The following is a 21608-nucleotide window of genomic DNA, read 5'->3' as shown; positions in this document are numbered from 1 at the left end:
CTGTGCGAGCATTTTTGGCCATGAAAGTACAGAAGGATGCTAGAAAAAACACAGTACGGTGGAAAAAGCGTTTCCCCGGAAGTCTGGGAGCCCACCTTTGGCATGAAAAGCGGGAGCACAGGTTGTAGTGAGCCAAGATCGTGCCATTGCACTCCAGCCTGGGCAACAGAGCAAGACTCCGTCTCCAAAAAAAAAGAAAAAGAAAAAAAGAAAGTGGGAGCACAGAACAGAAAATACAGAATGCAAGCTGCCAATTATGGGAGAAAGATTATCACTCGGCCCCAGCTGGCAGGGCCACACGATAACGTGACAAGAGAGTCCGCCTGCAATCGCAGCCCTGAGGCTGCTGGTAGAGCCCGGCGCGACCCCCCGCGAAGACTACCACTCCCAACTGCGCACGGGGCGCGCCGCCGGGGCCGCCAGGGCGGCTTCACGCGCAAGGCACTGTGGGACTCGTAGTCTTTCTCCCCACCAGCTCCTCGGAGCGGGAGAGACCCGAATTTTTGTAAATGATCCGCCCTTCCAGGCCCTGCTGCTCTTTCCTCCCTTTCCCTCCCACCTCCTTCTTTCACCGAGAGTTTGAAAATTCCCGCGGAGCCAGCGCTCGAGCGCGGAACCATCGCGAGAACTCTGGTCCCTGCAGCCGCGATCTCCGCCGGTTCTCCCCTCCCTCTCCGCCCTTTTCCTCCGCTCCCTCCCTTCCGGGGCGTGTGGAAGTCGGTCTGTCGGCCCGAGGTAATGCGCAGAGCGGCGCCGGCGCTGTTCGAGGCGACCAGGCAGCGTTGCAAGGGGAAGGACCCAGAACCGCGGCGGGAGCAGCGACTGCGTGTTAGCCGCTGAGCGGTCTGCAGGCCCACAGCCCGCGAAGGCACCCTCGGGGGCGTGTGGCGCTCAAGTGGCCGGGGCGGTCGCAGGCGGAGGCCGGCGCGCGGAGGAGCGGCTTCAGCAGGGCGGAGGGGTGTGAGCCCGGCCCGTGGCGGCCACGTCTCCCGGGAGATGCTGTGACGGACCCGCACGGGAGGAGCTCGCGCCTGGCCTGGCGACCCGGTGGACTCGGCCCGCGGCGGCGCGCTCACCCGCCCTGCTCAGGTAGGGGGAAGGGAGGGAGGGGGTTGGGCCCGCGCCGCGGAGGGCGGGTCGCTCGGCCTGGGCCCGCGGCGGCGGCGGCGGTGGGGCTTCTGCTCCGCGAGCGCCGGGCCTAGGCCGGGCGTGCGCGGGGCCAACGGATGGGGCTCGAGGGGGCGAGCGCTGGCGGTGGCGGGTACGGAAGGCTCGGGGGCGCCGGGCTTCGTTACATAACCTCGAACCGGAGGAGCGGCGGCACATGGCGGCGGAGCGGCGCTGGTGGGTTCGCGTCCTGCGCCGGCAGCCGGGTCCTTTCGCGACCCGGGAGGGCCGGGGCCGCGACCCTTTCCCACTGTCCTCCCACGCGATGCACTCGCTGGCGGGCCTTTCCCCGAGGGAAGTGGCCGGCGTGCTGAGCCTGTCCTGTGTTGGCGCGTGTTCCACATGCGCCTGGGCCTGGCCGCAGTGAGTAGTCCGGGCGGGGAGAAGTTGGACTGGGGGCCCAGATGTGAGGCTCCAGCTCACCGATTGGTCGGATCAGGGAGATTTAAAATAAAAGCACATCTTGGGGTGCTTATTAATTTGCCTTCCTTGTTCCCACTTGGGAAGCTGAGGGCCATTACTTTTGCCACTGGTTGCCTGTTTTGGTTTGGGTGTTTTGTTTGGAGAGATGGGTAGATTTTGTTCTCAGAGCTTACGAGGTTCACGCTATCTGTGAGCAGAGTTTTGTGAGATGAGCGTTTATTTCCAAATCATCAGTTGTAGAAATTTTTGGAAGAACTGGGTTCTTCGTAGAACAAAACGTAGATCCTTTGGGGACATCCTAAACGATAGTTTATTCTCAGAATACCCTAAAGAGCCTGTAGATTTGACAACTGTCTTTGGGCGCAGTGGCTCGTGTCTGTAATCCCAGCACCTTGGGAGGCCGAGGCGGGAGGATCGCTTGAGCCCCGGAGTTTGAGACCAGCCTGAGCAGCATGGCGAGACCCCAATTTTTTTTTTTTTTTAACTGTGTGTGTGTGTGTGTGTGTGAGCTTTCACTGAGAGAGTCCCTTAGGAGAGAAGAAATTAGTGGTTTACTCATTTCGGAGGATTTGACCAGGGATGACAAGCCCAGTTAAGCTTAATACTTGAAGGGATGTTTTAAGTGTGCTAAGCGCTATGGGAAGTCTACGTTGTCTCTGTACTGTGACTTTTGGATCCTCATCCTTCAGTAACGTACTACCAAACTGTCACGAGTTTGCAAACAACAATAATTATCTTTAAACACAATTTAAAACATCATGTCAACTGGGCGTGGGTGGCGCCTTTAGTCGCGCGGCTACTCGGGAGGCTAAGGTGGGGGGAACATTTGAGCTTCAGCCTCAAACCGAGATTTCCAGGATTACAGTGAGCTGGGATCGCGCCGATGCACTCCAGCCTGTGTGACACAGCGAGACCCTGTTGCTAAAAAAATAATAAAAATAAAAAAGATCGTTATACGTCAGTTTTGAGACTTTTTTTTTTATGCCTCTCCTTTTTTATAGGTACAGATACATCTTAAGAGGACAGAACATTGTCTTTCACGCCTACCTTTAATATTTTCAGGGACTTCTCTTTCTTCCCAGAATGAAGTCTGACTTCCCTAAGTTAGCTCAAAGCCCTCTACAATAAGTGTATGCTACTGTCTATCCTCATATATTCACAAATTTTATGCTTTTGCTATTCCGGAATCATCACCAGTCCTGGGCCCATTCTGTGGAATGTTTCTTTGCTCATGTTTTTCATCCTGGAGTGCCATCTTTCCTTTTTTAAATTCTCAAATTTCAGGACCTCCTTCGAAATCCCATGTGTTCACTATATTCTTTTTTTTTTGAGACGGAGTCTCACTCTGTAGCCCAAGCTGGAGTGCAATGGCGCGAATTTGGCTCACTGCAACCTCCGCCTCCAGGGCTCAAGCAGTTCTCGTGCCTCAGCCTGGTGAGTAGCTGGGACTACAGGAACTAGCCGCCACACCTGGCTAATTTTTTGTATTTTAGTAGAGAGGAGGTTTCACCATGTTGCCCAGAGTAATCTCGAACTCCTGAGCTCAGGCGATCTGCCCACCTCGGCCAACCAAAGTGCTGGGATTACAGGCGTGAGCCACGGCACGCAGCCCACTGTACTCTTTTATTTCCCTTTATCCCACTTTTTTACTGGGATCTCACAGCATATGCACCTCTATTGTGGCATTTATTCGTTGTGTCTGATATTCTGATAATTGACTATGTATCTCCTTTTCTAGATTGTAAACTCCTTAAAGTCAGGAAGTAGGTTATCTTCTTGCCCTTGCATTCCTTTACTAACACGGTGTTTTAAAAGTAGTTCGTGATTTAAAAATGTTTGAATTAAATTGGAAAGAAATTTCTGAAAGGCTTGAAGTTTCTGGGTCCACTGGTAGTTTACATTTAAATGACAATTTGTGGCCGGGCGCGGTGGCTCAAGCCTGTAATCCCAGCACTTTGGGAGGCCGAGGCGGGCGGATCACGAGGTCAGGAGATCGAGACCATCCTGGCTAACATGGTGAAACCCCGTCTCTACTAAAAATACAAAAAACTACCCGGGCGTGGTGGTGGGTGCCTGTAGTCCCAGCTACTCGGAGGCTGAGGCAGGAGAATGGCCTGAACCTGGGAGGCGGAGCTTGCAGTGAGCCGAGATCGCGCCACTGCACTCCAGCCTGGGTGACACAGCGCGAGACTCCGTCTCAAAAAAAAAAAAAAAAAAAAATGACAATTCGTCTTTTTATTAGTCAAAAAGAAAAAAAGTAAAATTGCATACAAAGTGGTTTATGGAAATGCTTGCTTGGTACAGGTTGCAATATAATTGTTGAACTAGATTAGAGTTCCATTTTCTGTGGTGGAATTCAGTTACTGCAGGAATTTGTGTATTTCACACAGAAAACTGATTTATAGTATTCTGTTTTTAACATCTGGCCTAGTAATTTTAATAATTTTGTTTTGCTTAATACTGAACCAGTGTATACTTAAAAATAATTGGGCTCAATCTTGAGTTTTAAAAAATTGATTTTATTGTTTAACATGGCTATTCCTTGTCCCTGCTAGTGTCCTAATATCCTGCTACACAGTATCCTGTTATCCTAATTTATTACATTTAGGACCTATTAGTCCAAAGGCACTGTGACCTTGTCGAATGCCCAGGAATAAGATTTGGTGATTTTTGCGTTTTAGGAATTCGTAGTGTAGTGGAGAAGACAGGCAAGCAGAAGTAATGAATTTTTTTTTTTTTTTTTTTTTTTTGAGAGAGAGTCTCGCTCTGTCACCCAGGCTGGAGTGCAGTGGCGTGATGACAGCTCACTGCCAGCTCCGCCTCCCTGGTTCACGCCATTCTCCTGCCTCAGCCTCCCGAGTAGCTGAGACTACAGGCGCCCGCCCGGCTAAATTATTTTTGTATGTTTAGTAGAGACGGGGTTTCACCATGTTAGCCAGAATGGTCTCGATCTCCTGACCTCGTGATCTGCCAGCCTGGCCTCCCAAAGTGCTGGGATTACAGGCCTGAGCCACCGCGCCCTGCCGAACATTATTTTATTTAATTAATTAATTTATTTATTTTTCTGAGGCAGAGTCTTGCTCTGTGCCAGGCTGGAGTGCAGTGGCGTGATCTTGTCTTTTTGCAACCTCTGCCTCCCGGGTTCAGCGAATCTCCTGCCTCAGCCTCCCAAGTAGCTGGGACTATAGCCCGCGCTACCGCACCCAGCTAATTTTTGTGTGTTTAGTAGAGACGGGTTTCACCATGTTAGCCAGGATGGTCTTGGTCTCTTGACCTTGTGATCAGCCTGCCTCGGCCTTCCAAAGTACTGGGATTACAGGCTTGAGCTACCACACCTGGCCATGAAAAGCCGTGTTTTCATTCAAAGCCGGTAGAATGTTCCTGCTCTGCCTATCTAGACTTTGGAAAGGAGTTGAAACTTTGTAAATTACTTTCTTTCTTTCTTTTTTTTTTTTTTTTGAGACGGAGTGTTGCTCTGTCACCCAGGCTGGAGTTCAGTGGCCGGATCTCAGCTCACTGCAAGCTCCGCCTCCCGGGTTCACGCCATTCTCCTGCCTCAGCCTCCCGAGTAGCTGGGACTACAGGCGCCGCCACCGCGCCCGGCTAGTTTTTTGTATTTTTTAGTAGAGACGGGGTTTCACCGTGTTGGCCAGGATGGTCTCGATCTTCTGACCTCGTGATCCGCCCATCTCGGCCTCCCAAAGTGCTGGGATTACAGGCTTGAGCCACCGCGCCCGGCTGTAAATTACTTTCTATAGGTTGCGAATGTTGGCATGTCATAAAAGGCTGAGACTCTATTTAATTTTGTACAGTACTGAACGTAGATGTTTCATGTGTGTTTGTGTTTTCATATACCTTTGTTTGAGATATTCTTTCTACTATAGTTTTTTTTTTTTTTAAGACAGTCTGGCTGTGTCGCTGAGGCTGGAGTGCAATGGCACCATCTCAGCTCACAGCAACCTCCACCTCCCGGGTTCAAGTGAATCCCATGCCTCAGCCTCCCAAGTAACTGGGGTTGCAAGCGTCTGCCACCATGACTGGCTGCTAAGTTTCATATGTTTAGTGGAGGCGGGGTTTCACCATGTTGGCCAGACTGATCTCCAACGAACTCCTGACCTTAAACGACTCTCCCACCTTAGCCTCCCAAAGTGCTGGGATGACAGGCGTGAGCCACAGTGCCTGGCCTATTTCTTTCTTTTTTTGAGACGGGAGTCTCGCTCTGTTGCCCAGGCTGGAGTGCAGTGGCAAGATCTTGGATCACTGCAAGCTCTGCCTCCTGGGTTCATGCCATTCTCCTGCCTCAGCCTCCCGAGTAGCTGGGACTACAGGTTCCCGCCACCACGCCCTGCTAATTTTGTTTCTGTATTTTTAGTAGAGACAGGGTTTCACTTTGTTACCTGGGATGATCTCAATCTCCTGACCTAGTGATCCGCCTGCCTCGGTCTCCCAGAGTGCTGGGATTACGTGAGCCACCATGGCCCAGCCATGCAATTGTTTTTGTTTGTTTTGAGACTTGTTTGTTTTGAGACGGGGTTTCACTCTTGTTGCCCAGGCTGGAGTGCAATGGTGCAGTCTCAGCTGACTGCAACCTCTGCCTCCTGGATTCAAGTGATTCCCCTGCCTCAGCCCCCTTAGTAGCTGGGATTACAGGCATGCGCCACCACACGTGGCCAATTTTTTGTATTTAGTAGAGATGGGATTTCACCCTGTTAGTGAGGCTGGTCTTGAACTCCTGACCTCAGGTGATCCACCCACCTCAGCCTCCCAAAGTGCTGGAATGACAGACGTGAGCCACTGCGCCAGGCCCCTATTTCTAATAATACAGTGTTTTGATGTTCTCTGTAGTGTGCTTAAATTGTAAAAGTCTTAAAACCAATTTTGCCCCATAGATTCAAAGGCTGTTAAATTTGGAAAACTTTGATTTATTAAACTTTTTTTTGAACTCCTTTGTGCTGGGCACTATGATGAAGTCTGGAGAAATAAGTACTCCTCTTTTCTAGAAGCTTGGATATGAAAGGGAGGAAGACAGAATATAGTAAAGCACATTACATGTATTATTAAGTGCTAGAACCTGGATTCAAAGTTTGAATTAGAAATATGTTAGCCTGTGTTGCTATAAAGGAATATGCGAAACTGGATAATTTATGAAGGAAAGAGGTTTATTTTGCCTCATGGTTCTGCAGGCTGTGCAGGCATGACACCAACAGCTGCCTGCCTTCTGATGAGGGTCTCAGGCAGCTTCCAATCATGTCGGAAGGCAAAGGGAGAGCGGGATACTCACATGATGAGAGTGGGGAGTGAGGAGGTACCAGGCTTCTTGTTGTTGTTTTTTTTTAAATACAGGGTCTCACTCTGTCGCCTAGGCTGGAATTCAGTGGTGCAGTTATGGCTTACCGCAACCTTGACCTCCCAGGCTCAAGCAATCCCAGTAGCTGGGACTGCAGGCATGTGCCACCACACCTGACTAATTATTTTTTGTAGATACGAGATTTTGCCATGTGGTCCAGGCTGATGTCGAACTCCTGGGCTCAGTCAATCTGCCTGCCTCAACCTCCCAGAGTGCTGGGAGCCACCACGCCTGGCTTTAAAAAGCCAGATCTCACGTGAATTCATTACTCTGGAGAGGGCACCAACCCATTCATGAGGGGTCCTCTCCCATGACTCAGACACCTCCTACCAGGCCCCACCTCCAACATTTCAGTATGAGATTGGGAGGGTACAAATATACAAACCACATTATGTTTATTTTTTATATTTTTAGAAACAGAATCTTGCCCAGGCTGGAGTGCAGTGGCCTGATCATAGCTTACCGCAACCTCCAACTCCTGGTCTTCAGTGATCCTTCCACCTAAGCTTCCCAGAGTGCTGGGCGTACAGGCATCTCGAGCCATCATGTCTGGCCACAGTTTAAATACTGTGGCTTTATTCTCCTTGAGCTAGGACTTCTATATCATCTTTGTTTTGCATTCAAACAAAGTAACAAAACTCACCCAGCCTAAGAAATAGAACATTTACTGTATTTCATTTTCCAGAAAAATGCTCATTGTGTGTTATCCTTTGGACTTTGGATTTTGTGAAAATCTTTCCAAAATTCTATTGGGATGATTTTGATTGAAATACAGGGATCATGGAACTTTTTTTTTTTTTTTTTTTTTTTTTTTTTTTTTTTTGAGACGGAGTCTCGCTCTGTCGCCCAGGCTGGAGTGCAGTGGCGCGATCTCGGCTCATTGCAAGCTCCACCTCCCGGGCTCACGCCATTCTCCCGCCTCAGCCTCCGAGTAGCTGGGACCACAGGCGCCCGCCACTACGCCCGGCTAGTTTTTTGTATTTTTAGTAGAGACGGGGTTTCACCATGTTAGCCAGGATGGTCTCGATCTCCTGACCTCGTGATCCACCCGCCTCGGCCTCCCAAAGTGCTGAGATTACAGGCTTGAGCCACCGCGCCCGGCCAGGAACTTTTTTGCTTGTTATCCATTAGCACTCCTTGGAATCCACTTTAGAAAAAGCTACTGCGTGGAATTCTGAAGGTTTTGGTTCTGGTTGAATTACTTTGGTTTTAAGTTTAGTAGAAAAAATGTGTTAACTTCAGTTCATCATTAAACTGGTTTTATCAAGCTTTGTAAAAGGCTGTCAGAGGGGAAAACAACATAGTAACAATGCGATTCTGGCCTTTTTCTTTCGTTTCTCTAAAAATTTTTTGGTACCTACTTAGTAGGAGATGAATAGGATCAATTTGTATAAATATAACAGCAACTGAGGCTTGAGTATAGGGCCCTCATGAGGGTTTTGTATTGGAGGCTAATGGTCATAGCTTCCTGTTGATGCACACACACTTTGTATTAGGTTAGACTTTTGGATCTGTTTTGGATAATAAAAAGCAGACTTCTGCTTTTAATGACTTGGAAATCTCAAACATAACTTCCTAGGTTTTGTGACTTAATGGTGACATATGTGATTAAGTTTTTTGAAGCAGTCTATCAAGTTTTTGTCTAGGAGATAGCATTTATAGCCTGAACAGAAAATGTTAACTCATGTATTTTAATTTTTTGAGTGAATCTTTGAAATGTTTTCTTCACATAAATTTTTTGCGGGGAGGGGACTCATGGAGAGAATAAGAATGACAAGAAAGAACGTTAGGTTGATTTTTGCCTTGTTCCCATCCTAAGGCTACATAAATATCTTCTGTATTTTTAAAGTTGTATTTTTATTTTATATATATGTATATGTTTTAAGATTCTTTAAGTAATTATTGATTTTATAAGAAATCCAAGCCATACAGAAATGAGCAAATCACAAATTTGCATCACGCAAAAGTAAACGGCACTAATGCTTTGTGAATATTTCAGACATCTCTGTTTGAAGATAAACAGATGGAAGAATTCATAGTGACTGTTGTATGAAATGCTAATTTTTAGAAAAAGTTAATTTTATAAGATAACTGAAAGGAAAGGAATTGTTAAATTTATAATAGTTCTTTTAACATAAATACTTCATTACAAACTTTTATTTTATTTTATTTTATTTTATTTTTTGAGACGGAGTCTCGCTCTGTCGCCCAGGCTGGAGTGCAGTGGCCGGATCTCAGCTCACTGCAAGCTCCGCCTCCCGGGTTTATGCCATTCTCCTGCCTCAGCCTCCCGAGTAGCTGGGACTACAGGCGCCCGCCACCTCGCCCGGCTAGTTTTTTGTATATTTTTTAGTAGAGACGGGGTTTCACCGGGTTAGCCAGGATGGTCTCGATCTCCTGACCTCGTGATCCGCCCGTCTCGGCCTCCCAAAGTGCCGGGATTTCCGGGCTTGAGCCACCGCGCCCGGCCCCGGCTAGTTTTTTTTATATTTTTTAGTATAGATGCGGTTTCACCGGGTTAGCCAGGATGGTCTCGATCTCCTGACCTCGTGATCCTCCCGTCTCGGCCTCCCAAAGTGCTGGGATTACAGGCTTGAGCCACCGCGCCCGGCACAAACTTTTAAAAGCTAAACATATCTGTTAGAAGTGGCTGTTATCCTGTTATTTTACCACAGGTTTCAGTTTGATAGTATTGATTCTCTTCTATGAGAATGACTTGGGCTGAGTGTTAGAACTGAATGTAGTCCTTTCTGCACTCAATAGATAGGCAGAGAAGTGCTGAGAAATGGTGATGACTTGTACCCCGGATCTCTCTTCTGCCTGATTTATATTCTACGCCTTTGGGCCTTCACCTTTCTCCCAAAAAAGCTGCACAGTTCCCTGAAACGTGGGCCTCTGCTCAGGTCCCGTGGCATGGTATGTAATTAGGGACTTCCAGACCTGGAGTTTTCCTGGAGTTATCTAATTCCCCCTTCATTTTACTTCTCCCCACACATGCTAAAGGATGTTAGAATTCTCTGGATTTGGTGAACTCACCTTCTTTCTTCTGTACCTGCTTCTGTGTGCTACACACACACACACACACACACACACACACACACACACACATGCTAGATATCAGGGGAGGAATGTAAAGTAATGTATCACTTCTACTGCTTCACTCTACCAGTGTGTGAAGTCTTTACTGCAGATAAGTAACACATTATACCAGACGTGCTTATTGAATAGTCCACGCGTCCCCTCTGAACTGAAATATCCAAATAGCTTTTTATCATCTGCTGAACTTTGTGATTCTGTGTCTAGATTATCTGTTTCATTGACCTATTTGTCCATTACTAGCCTATATCACATTGTTTCAGTTATTAAATTATTTATTTTTGTAGGGGACAGAGTCTCACTGTCACCTAGGCTGGAGTGCAGTGACACAATTTTGGCCCACTGCAACCCTTGACTCCTCAGCCTCCTGAGTAGCTGGGATTACAGACACATGTCACCATGCCTAGCTAATTTTTGTATTTTTAGTAGAGATGAGGCTTCACCATGTTAGTCAGGCTGGTCTCGATCTCCTGACCTCAGGTGGTCCACCCACCTCAGCCTCCCAAAGTGATGCTGGGATTACAGGCATGAGCCACTGTGCCCAGCCTTTTTTTTTTTTTTCTAACTATTTGATTAAATAAGTTCGTCTTCATTCTCCTTTGGTTGTATTTAATACTAGTATTTGGCTGTTAAGAATACTTTTGATAGGCTGGTGTCTCACACCTGTAATCCCAGCACTTTGGGAGGCTGAAGCAGGAGGATTGCTTGAACCCAGGAGTTCGAGACCATCATGGGCAAGATAGACCTCATCTCTACTAAAAAAAAAAAAAAAGTTAGCCCGGCATGGTGGCACGTGCCTATAGTCCCAACTACTGGGGAGGCTGAGACGAGAGGATTGCTAGAGCCCAGGAGATTAAGGCTGCATTGAGCTATGATAATGCCACTGCACTCCAGCCTGGGCGACAGGGTGAGACCCTGTCTCAAAACAAACAAAACCCAAAAAAACCGCAACACAATACTCGATATACAGTGTACATTCTTGCACACGTCCTTCCCCTTTTATTTGAGGCAGAGTCTCGCTCTGTCACCCACACTGGAGTGCAGTGCTGCAATCTCCGCTCACTGCAACCTCTGCCTCCTGGGTTGAAGCAATTCTGTCTCAGCCTCCAGAGTAGCTGGGACTAGAGGCGCATACCACCATGCTCGACTGATTTTTGTGTTTTTAGTAGAGACGGCGTTTCACCATACTGGTTGGGCTAGTCTCGAATTCCTGACCTCAGGTGATCCACGTGCCTAGGGCCTCCCAAAGTGCTGGGATTACAGACATGAGCCACTGTGCCCAGCCCTGTATTTGTTTTCAACATGGGTATGTAACAAAGTCTAAAATATATCAATATATCTTTATTCTCTCAGGCAGTAAGAAGACTCTGTATGGTTTATTTAAACCCCACGCAGCCATTATTATTGTTATGTAGTCAGTGTTTAGATTTTTTTTCTGTATATGTACCAGTACTTTGACATCATCATTCTTGTTGCCTCTCAGACCTTCTATCTGATCTCTGTTCTACCTGAAGCCTTCTTGAATCCTTTAACATTTCTTTTAGGCAAGCTTTTTTTTTGTCTAAAAACGTATTTCCTATTTGTTAAGGATCCTTTCAGTAATATATAATTATGTTGGCAGTTAAACTTTGGATTAGACTTCTGAAGATATTTCAGAATTCTGATTTCCACTACTGTTGTTGAGTCATTTCTCTTTTTTTGTAGTGCCTAGGATTCATTGGACTTCCTGACTCAGGGAATCGGTGTGTCTCTACAAATCTGGGAAATATATTGCTTCTTCCTATTAGTATTGTATTTTGGGGGGAGATTCTGATTAGGCATATCTTAGATCTTCTTTATATTGTCTATAATTTAAAACTACTCATCCATTTGTGCTGCATTCTGAATAAGGTTTTGGGACTTTCTAGTTTACTTTTTTACTTACCCTTTGAGTTTGTTTTTATTGAATATTAAGTAGGTACAAAATAATTTATTTGGTGAGTGGGTCCAAAAGAATATAAGCTAGAGAAGATCACGGTACAGTGAATACCTGTATACTCAGCACCAAGTTCTAGAGAAAGAACATTACCACTACTTCAGAGTCCCTCATATTCTTCCGCTTTCCCTCTCAAATCCACTTTGGATTCTATGTTTATTTTTTCCTTGTTTTTTTCATAGTTTCGTCATGTTTGCATCCTTAAGCAATATTTTGCTTAGTTCTGCATGTCTTTTTAACCTTATATAAATGTCATTTTGCATGTTTTTTCTGCTGCTTTTATTTTTATTTTTATTATTTATTGTTTGTGTCAGAGTTTCACTCTTGTTGCCCAGGCTGGAGTGCAATGGCATGATCTTGGCTCACTGCAACCTTCACCTCCCAGGTTCAAGCAATTCTCCTGCCTCAGCCTCCAGAGTAGCTGAGATTACAGGCATTCGCCACCACGCCCAGCTAATTTTTTTTTTTGGTATTAGTAGAGATGGGGTTTCACCATGTTGGCCAGGCTAGTCTTGAACTTCTAACCTCAGGTAATCCACCCGCGTTGGCCTCGTAAAGTACTGGGATTATAGGCGTGAGCCACCGTGCCTGCACTTTTATTGTTTGTTTGTTTGTTTATTTATTTTGAGACGGAGTCTCACTCTGTCACCCAGGCTGGAGTGCAGTGGCATGATCTCGGCTCACTGCAAGCTCCGCCTCCTGGGTTCACGCCGTTCTCCTGCCTCAGCCTCCTAAGTAGCTGGGACTACAGGCACATGCCACCATGACCGGCTGATTTTTGTATTTTTAGTAGAGACGGGGTTTCGCCGTGTTAGCCAGGATGGTCTCGATCTCCTGACCTCGTGATCCGCCCGTCTCGGCCTCCCAAAGTGCTGGGATTACAGGCGTGAGCCACCGCACCGGCCAGGTTAATAATGTTTTCTGACATTCATTCATATTGTTGCGTGTAGCTGTGATTCATTCTCATTGCTCCATTGAGTTTTAGTTTTTAATTTTTCATTTTTAGAAATTTTATTATTTTTTCAAATCTACTTGATTTTTCCTTTATCACATTTACAGTTATTTCTTATCAAGCTAAATCGCTGATTTACACAAATATATTAGCCATTTACTTTCTAATCTCTGGTAATTTCAATATCTGAAGTTCTCAATAATCTGATTCTGCTGGCTGTTGATATCCTTGTGTGTTTTATTATTTGGACTGTGAGCTGCTTTTCTTTTTTCTTTCTTTTTTTTTTGAGGCGAGTCTCACTCTGTCATCAGGCTGGAGTGCAGTGGCACAATCTCGGCTCCCTGCAACCTCTGCCTCCTGGGTTCAAGCGATTCTCCTGCCTCAGCCTCCTGAGTAGCTGGAATTACAAGTGTATGCCACCATGCCTGGCTGATTTATTTCCGTGTTTTTAGTAGAGACGGGGTTTCACCGTGTTAGCCAGGATGGTCTCGATCTGCTGACCTCATAATCCGCCCGCCTCAGCCTCCCAAAGTGCTGGGATCACAGGCGTGAGCCACCACTCCTGGCCTCTTGAGGATTTTCATATAACATAGCTTGAATTCTGGCCACACATTTGTATGAAAGAAAATGTTGTCTTTCAGAGTAAGAGACTCAGAGCCATGGTCAATGTGGACAGCTTTATTACTTCCCATCCTGTACAATGGCGATTGTTCTTGCTCACCTTTAGGCTGATGTGGCCTAGTGGAGTTTAATGGGTTTGAGGGAGGCTCTTATTAGTTGTCTTTGCCCTAAGCTTTATGTTTTGCCCCTGGATCTTAGAGTGCCCAGAATAAGATCAGGGTTCTCAGGACTGGATTTGATAGCTAACCAACTCAGATGGCTAAAATCTTTCTGTATTTTAACTAGTATTTTTGGGTATTTATAATGGGAATCTGATCTTCGAAATGAAAGACAATTTTATGCATATCTTTTTTCTGTCCAGCAAAAGATATGTACCAAACTTGATTTCTGGGGTTTCTGTGAATTTACACATTTTTCATGGACTTTCTCCCCCTTTATTGAAGAGGTAATTTTTCTTTTTCTTTTTCTTTCTTTTTTTTTTTTTTTGAGAAAGAGTCTCGCTGTGTCACCCAAGCTGGAGTGCAGTGGTGCGATCTCGGTTCACTGCAAGCTCCGCCTCCTGGGTTCACGCCATTCTCCCGCCTCAGCCTTCCCAGCAGCTGGGATTACAGGCACCCACCACACACCCAGCTAGTTTTTTGTATTTTTAGTAGAGACGGGATTTCACCGTGTTAGCCAGATGATCTCGAGCTCCTGACCTCATGATCCGCCCGCCTCAGCCTCCCAAAGTGCTGGGATTACAGGCATGAGCCACTGCGCCCGGCCTGAAGAAGTAATTTTTCTAAAAGACGCCAATCACTTTTTCTTTTTTCTGTGGGGAGGATGGTGGTAGTGAAGTGTTCTTTGCAAGGAGGTTAGACAGTGAGATGAATTGCACTGAACTAGTGTTTAAAGAATCTAGGGAATAATGTATATCCTTAATACATCTGGCTTAATGACTGTTTACTTTCCTAAAGCTGTTTGGGAAATATTTTCTTTTTTTGTTTGTTTGTTTTGAGACGGAGTCTCGCTCTGTAGCCCAGACTGGAGTGCAGTGGCGCAATCTCGGCTCACTGCAAGCTCTGCCTCCCGGTTTCCCGCCATTCTCCTTCCTCTGCCTCCCGAGTAGCTGGGACCACAGGTGCCGCCACCACACCCAGCTATTTTTTTTTTGAGACGGAGTCTCGCTCTGTAGCCCAGGCTAGAGTGCAGTGGCTGGATCTCAGCTCACTGCAAGCTCCGCCTCCCGGGTTCACGCCATTCTCCGGCGGGCCTCCCGAGTAGCTGGGACTACAGGCGCCCGCCACCTCGCCCGGCTAGTTTTTTGTATTTCTTAGTAGAGACGGGGTATCACCGTGTTAGCCAGGATGGTCTCGATCTCCTGACCTCGTGATCCACCCGTCTCGGCCTCCCAGAGTGCTGGGATTACAGGCTTGAGCCACCGCGCCCGGCCGCTAATTTTTTGTATTTTTAGTAGGGATGGGGTTTCACCGTGTTAGCCAGGATGGTCTCGATCTCCTGACCTCGTGATCCGCCTGCCTTGGCCTCCCAAAGTGCTGGGATTACAGGCGTGAGCCACCGTGCCCGGCCTGGGAAATATTTTCTTGGGAGACGGTAGAATACCTTGGTCCCAGATGCACGTTACTTGTTTTTGAGACTGGCTTTTGCTCTGTTGCCCGTGCTGGAGGGAAGTGGCACGATCCTAGCTCGCCGGAGGCACAGCCTTGAACTTCTGGGGTCAGTTCATCCTCCTGCCTCAGTCTCCCAAGTAGCTGGGACTTAAAGGCGTGAGCGTCCGCATCTGGCCAATACGTATTTTGTAACCAGATTTTAGTTTTTCTTTATTTTGTTGGTGGCTTTTACTGTTTTTCTTGGCTGGAGATAATCTAGTATATTGTTTACAAATGTGTCATAATAATGTTTTTTAAAAATATTTACAGTGGAAGTATGCGAGACTTAAGAGCTCAAGTGACTAGTGGTCTCCTGCCATTTCCAGAAGTGACTCTTCAAGCCCTTGGAGAAGATGAAATAACATTAGAATCTGTGCTTCGTGGAAAGTTTGCTGCAGGTAAACATAATGTTGCTGAACATTTACTAATACAGTTGATTTGTAAGTTAAATAATAAGTATATGTTTTAGTTTCTTTATGTGGAAGAAATAAAAACAGAACCTAAGTGATCTTAAATATATAACATCTACAATTACGTATATAACATTTCTAAGGTCTTGAACACGTTATCAGTGAACCTCTGATTGGGGAGTTACAGTTAATTTTTCCTTATTAAAAGTTTTACGTGTTTTGTATCTTAGTATTATCTATGTTTGGGAAGTAAAAGTAACATGCAACTAGTTTTTCTTTATAATTAGGGAGTTTTATTGGTGATGCGTTTGGATTAGAACTTGAACAGTGTCATGAGTAGAAAAATCTAGGGCCCTAGATGTTATAAAATTTTCAGAAAATCTTATTTTCTTATTTCACTAACCCTGAATAAGATCTTAATATGTAACTTAGATTGTGTAATACACCAGAGAACCGTACTGAAGAAGCCTTTCTCTTACAGATCTTGTTCTAATGAAAGCTATTGCAGAAGACTTTTCTGAAAATAAGCTTCATAGCCATCTTCCCAGCAGGCAGACAGCAAAACATGTGTGTTAGTCATTTGTCTCTTTACAGTGCCATTCTCTTGAATGTTAAAAGGAGCAACAGTACTTTCTATATGCCAGGCATTGTATAATGACTTGATTGGAGTAGGTATAAAACTTTTCTAAGTAGCCGCTGTTCTGTGTAACTGAGAATGAAATGGTTTATTTGATCCCAGTTACACAGGTAAGTGGCAGAAAGGATCCTGGAACCTTGGCATTCTCAGACCCCACTGTGCCATGCTGCTTTCTTAAACTATGGCCTCCCTTAGCTATAAACTTACATATCCAACTAAAGTACTTGGATGCTTGATGGACATCTCAAATTTAGAAGTTATTCATCTGGTTGCTCAAGCAGAAATTCAGAGTCTGTACTTTATTCTTGTTTTACTCACCTCCCTGTGTCTAATTCATCAGCAAGCAAATCCAATTAGTTCTACCTCCAAGTTGAATCTCCATTCAACCCACTTTTCTCTATCCAGTCACCAAGCAGGTGTCATCTTCCACCCACTGCTGCTACTCTGTGCTTCTCCTTGTCCATTCTTTGCTTAGCAGCTGGAGTAACATTTAAAAACATGCATAAATCAGATAGTCACTGACTTGATTTAAATCAGATAGTCACCTGTGACTTTACCTTGCAGGCAGAGTAAAATCCAAACATGACTAGTAGGTGGAGAAGAGGTTCTGATATTTCCTATTGTTATGCTAATTATGTCTTAATTTCTCAATTGGACTGTGAAGTCTTTAGGGGTAGAATAATGTGTTATATTTTATAACTGCCATAACTTCTAGTTTAAATCATTTAAACTATAGTAGTTAAAGCATGAGTTTTGGAGTTAAATGGACTTGGGATCTCCCTCTGCCGGTGCTACTTTTTGACTTTGGGAAAGTTAAACTGTATTAAGGTTTAGCTGCGTTATGTCTGCATTGAGGTGTGATAAGGAATAAATGAGATAATGTGTTCAAGCACATACCATGGTGGCTTTTACTGAATGACTACTATTGTTGTTGTTGTTGTTGTTATTATTATTATTATTATTATTATTTGAGATGAAGTCTTGCTCTGTCGTGCAGGCTGGAGTGCAGTCGCACAATCTCAGCTTACTGCAAGCTCCGCCTCCCAGGTTCACGCCACTGAATGACTATTATTATTGCAATGATAGTTGCTTGATTTAAGTTTGAGGATCACTGTGTTGTATAAATGCTTAGATTTCAATGTGGAGATAATATGTCAAGTTTTATGTAATGAACATATATTTGTATGTAAATGAGCTAACCGTTATTGCATTTTTTGTGTATATACAATACTAAAGTAAGCAATTTTTTTTTCTTCTAGGGAAAAATGGACTTGCTTGCTTGGCTTGTGGTCCACAACTTGAGGTAGTAAACTCTGTAACAGGAGAGCGATTGTCTGCTTACAGATTCAGTGGAGTCAGTGAACAGCCTCCTGTAGTTTTAGCTGTGAAAGAATTCTCTTGGCAGAAGAGAACTGGATTATTAATAGGACTGGAAGAAACAGAAGGGAGTGTTCTCTGTCTTTATGACCTTGGAATATCAAAAGTAGTTAAAGCAGTTGTTCTTCCTGGAAGGGTAGGTACTGTTTAAGATACCCAGACCTTCTCTTTCAAAACTGAACCCCTGCTGGTTATACAGGTGTGTTACTTTGTGAAATTTCATTGACCTGCAACATTACGATTTGTGTACTTTTATGTAAATGTGTTACCTTAGGTAAAGTGTTTAGAATAAAAATGAGGTTAAAGATGATGTTATTCAAGGAACTTAACACTTAAAATGTAACTTTCTTATTGGTTAAAACATTCCAGAGTAAAAATAGCAGTGATGTCTAATTTTCTGATACTCTTTTTTTGTGAAAAGTATCATCTAAATCTTGTTCTTATCTCCAGTTGTGTTCTATGAGGACACTCAAAGTTTTTAAACATGTATTCATTACTATGCAATTTTAAAAATGTTTTTACCTTTTAAATTTGAGACTATAGTCTTGGATTGGAGCATTATGGAAAATATATATTAGATTCCCAGAATGAATAAATTGAACTTGGTCTGTGCTTTTAGAGAGCTTATAGTCTAGTGGGAGAAGACAAATGAGTAAGACTAGCATAAATATAGTGAATGCCTTGATAAACTTAAGCACTCGGAACGCAGAGAATGGATAATTTCTAGTCAAAAGAGTTGGACGTTTTAGATAAAGAGGCTGGAATGGAAACATAATAGTACATGGAGCATTTGGGAAACTAGACTTGATTTAGAATGGCTGAGGGAGGGGTAACGGGGAGGATTTACATTGTGAATGGCCTTGTTTGTAATTAGGGGCTCCTTTGAAATCAACGGTGAAGTAAATTTTTTTTTTTTTTTTTTTTGAGACAGTCTTGCTCTGTCACCAGGCTGGAGTGCAGTAGCACGATCTCGGCTCACTGCAACCACCATGTCGCGGATTCAAGCCATTCTCCTGCCTCAGCCTCCTGAGTAGCTGGGACTACAGGCGTAGCTGGGACTACAGGCGTGTGCCACCACGCCCAGCTAATTTTTGTATTTTTAGTAGAGACAGAGTTTCACTGTGTTGGCCAGGCTGGTCTCAGTCTCCTGACCTCATGATCCCCCTGCCTTAGGCTCCCAAAGTGCTGGGATTAGAGGCGTGAGTCACCACGCTCGGCCAGTGGTGAAGGAATTTTAAGTAGAACCCTCATGTAAAAGACTTGCTTGGATTGGGTCAGAGAGGGTGTTGTGAGAATAGAAACAAAGAGACTGTTGCCATTCAGGTAAATAATGATGAGCTGAACCAAGGAAATGACAGTAGAGATGGAGAAGATGGGGCAGATTCAGAACACATACGGAAGGAAACATGGACCCTCATTGATCATTTGGATGAGGAATTGAGAAGAAACAATGTTCCTGAACTGGTTGCTCAGTTGAATGGATGGTTGTTGTATGGAAGAGAGAATATAGAATAAGGAAAAGATGGGGGAGTAGCGATAGACATTTTCAAAAATTCAACCTACTAGCTATTTTTTGAGTAGGGTGCAGTGTACACTCCTAAATATGGTGGGTTTTTTTTTAAATTTTTATTTTTTTGAGACGGAGTCTCGCTCTGTCGCCCAGGCTGTAGTGCAGTGGCTGGATCTCAGCTCACTGCAAGCTCCGCCTCCCGGGTTTACGCCATTCTCCTGCCTCAGCCTCCCGAGTAGCTGGGACTACAGGCGCCTGCCACCACGCCCGGCTAGTTTTTTGTATTTTTTGTATTTTTTAGTAGAGACGGGGTTTCACCGTGGTAGCCAGGATGGTCTCGATCTCCTGACCTTGTGATCCGCCCATCTCGGCCTCCCAAAGTGCTGGAATTACAGGCGTGAGCCACAGCACCCGGCAATATGTTTATTTTTAACTGTCTTCTAAAATTAAGGTAATATTATTAATCACTTCATATAGTATTTGTATGAGGAATGCAAACTTAGATTTTCTACTCCTCACTGAGGAATTGAATATGCTTTGGTATTTATAGACATTATTATAGTCATTAGAAAAGAAAAAATGATGAAGTTACAGCTTTCAGAATTAGAAACACTAAGTAATGTTTTGTATACTAATACAGAGAAGGAGCCAGGCTTTTGTCTGTAGTAAGTTACAGCCTGAAGAAAACTTTTAATCTTGCTAACACATAAATCATTGATATCAGATATTTTCTTTTCTTACCAGAACATTCGTCAGTACAGGTTGAGACTCCCCTATCCGAAACGCCTGAGACAAGAAATGTTTTAGGTTTCGGGTTTTTGGATTTGGATGTTCAACCTGTATTAGCGTAGAAATCACCAAACATTTTATATATCATACCTAATTAATGTTTATGAATTAATAGGAAATTGAAGGAAAACTAGGTATAAGATATGGATGACTAGTTACAGACATTTAAAATTTGACTCATCTCTGACTCACGAGATGAAGGGGGAAAATATGACTCCATAAAATAGCTAAAGTATAGCTTTCTTTAAATAATAGCAATTCTTGTTAAGTGTCAGTGATCCAGTGACTGCTAGAACTTTATATGAAGTCCAGTAGAAAGAAGGCTAGACCTCTTCAGTCTTTAAGGTATGAAGAGGACTTAAAATACCTTTTTTTGTTTGTTTTATAAAGAGTAAGCAGTAAATTTTTCGAGAATGGTTAGTTTTTACTCTTAGAAGAGTCCATAGAATCCTAGAGTAGCTGTTTAAGAGCTTTAAAGTGAGAACAATTTAGGTTTGAGTTTTTTTTTTTTTTTTTTTTTTTTTTTGAGACGGAGTCTCGCTCTGTCGCCCAGGCTGGAGTGCAGTGGCCGGATCTCGGCTCACTACAAGCTCCGCCTCCCGGGTTTACGCCATTCTCCTGCCTCAGCCTCCCGAGTAGCTGGGACTACAGGCGCCCACCACCTCGCCCGGCTAGTTTTTTTGTATTTTTTGGTAGAGACGGGGTTTCACCATGTTAGCCAGGATGGTCTCGATCTCCTGACCTCGTGATCCGCCCGTCTCGGCCTCCCAAAGTGCTGGGATTACAGGCTTGAGCCACCGCGCCCGGCCGGTTTGAGTTTTATGTGTAATGATTTTATGGCTTGAATAACTAGACTAACTTTCTAAGCCTCAGGTTATTTCATCTTTAAAGAGAAATCATCACACATAGTCTACTATCAAAGCGTTGTCTTGAACATTAAATGAGCCAGTTCACACAATGCCTGGCATATAGTAAGCTCTCCGTAAACATCAATGTTAGTCCAACTGCGTGATTTTTTTCTGTATTGAGTGATGGTGTAATTCCTAGTATATCTGAAGATTTCATTATTCAGGTCATAAGTATCAAATGCAGATTTACTCTATTTGATAATCTTAAATCTATTATAATTGATAACCTGCTTTAACTTAAATTTATTGTGCTATTAATTGTATTTTCTTACTTTGCAGAAGAAAAGCAAATCATGTATTATGTTTTCTAGGTGACAGCTATTGAACCTATAATTAATCATGGAGGAGCCAGTGCAAGCACTCAGCATCTACATCCAAGTCTGCGATGGCTTTTTGGAGTGGCAGCTGTGGTCACTGATGTTGGACAGATCCTTCTTATTGACTTATGTTTGGATGACTTGTCATGCAATCAAAATGAAGTTGAAGCATCAGGTAATCAGTTCTTTACTTGAAACCAAAAATGGAGCACCTGGATATTCTGTTGCAATATTTATTTATTTATTTATTTATTTATTTATTTATTGAGACGGAGTCTCGCTGTGTCACCCAGGCTTGAGTGCAGTGGCGCGATCTCGGCTCACTGCAAGCTCCGCCTCCCGCGTTTACGCCATTCTCCTGCCTCAGCCTCCGAGTAGCTGGGACTACAGGTGCCCGCCACCACGCCCGGCTAGTTTTTTGTATTTTTAG

At 44.4% G+C, this 21608-nt stretch overlaps 1 protein-coding gene across 8 annotated transcripts in view; it reads left to right on the top strand.

Moving 5' to 3' along the window:
• The first annotated feature begins 723 nt into the window (after positions 1–723).
• Positions 724–21608, top strand: part of AHCTF1 (AT-hook containing transcription factor 1) — a 98107-nt gene continuing 77222 nt past the window's right edge. For 4 of the 8 annotated variants that reach the window (XR_004180445.1, XR_004180446.1, XM_031660205.1 and 1 more), the window contains exons 1-4: positions 1299–1530; positions 15501–15628; positions 17537–17790; positions 21173–21353. Coding sequence is in view for 5 of the 8 variants with exons in the window: in XM_031660205.1 (XP_031516065.1) it covers positions 1325–1530; positions 15501–15628; positions 17537–17790; positions 21173–21353 (769 nt within the window). In the remaining 3 variants the exon portion in view is untranslated. Of the gene's footprint in view, positions 1090–1233; positions 1531–15500; positions 15629–17536; positions 17791–21172; positions 21354–21608 lie in introns of those variants that run through there. The other 4 variants (XM_031660225.1, XM_031660226.1, XM_031660223.1 and 1 more) reach the window with 4 other exon arrangements.

This window comes from Papio anubis, chromosome 1, assembly GCF_008728515.1.
Source record: "Papio anubis isolate 15944 chromosome 1, Panubis1.0, whole genome shotgun sequence".
In the NCBI taxonomy this organism is placed as follows: Eukaryota; Metazoa; Chordata; class Mammalia; order Primates; family Cercopithecidae; genus Papio; species Papio anubis.
Note: the sequence above shows the minus strand (reverse complement) of the source record. Positions and strands in the feature narration are given on the sequence as shown.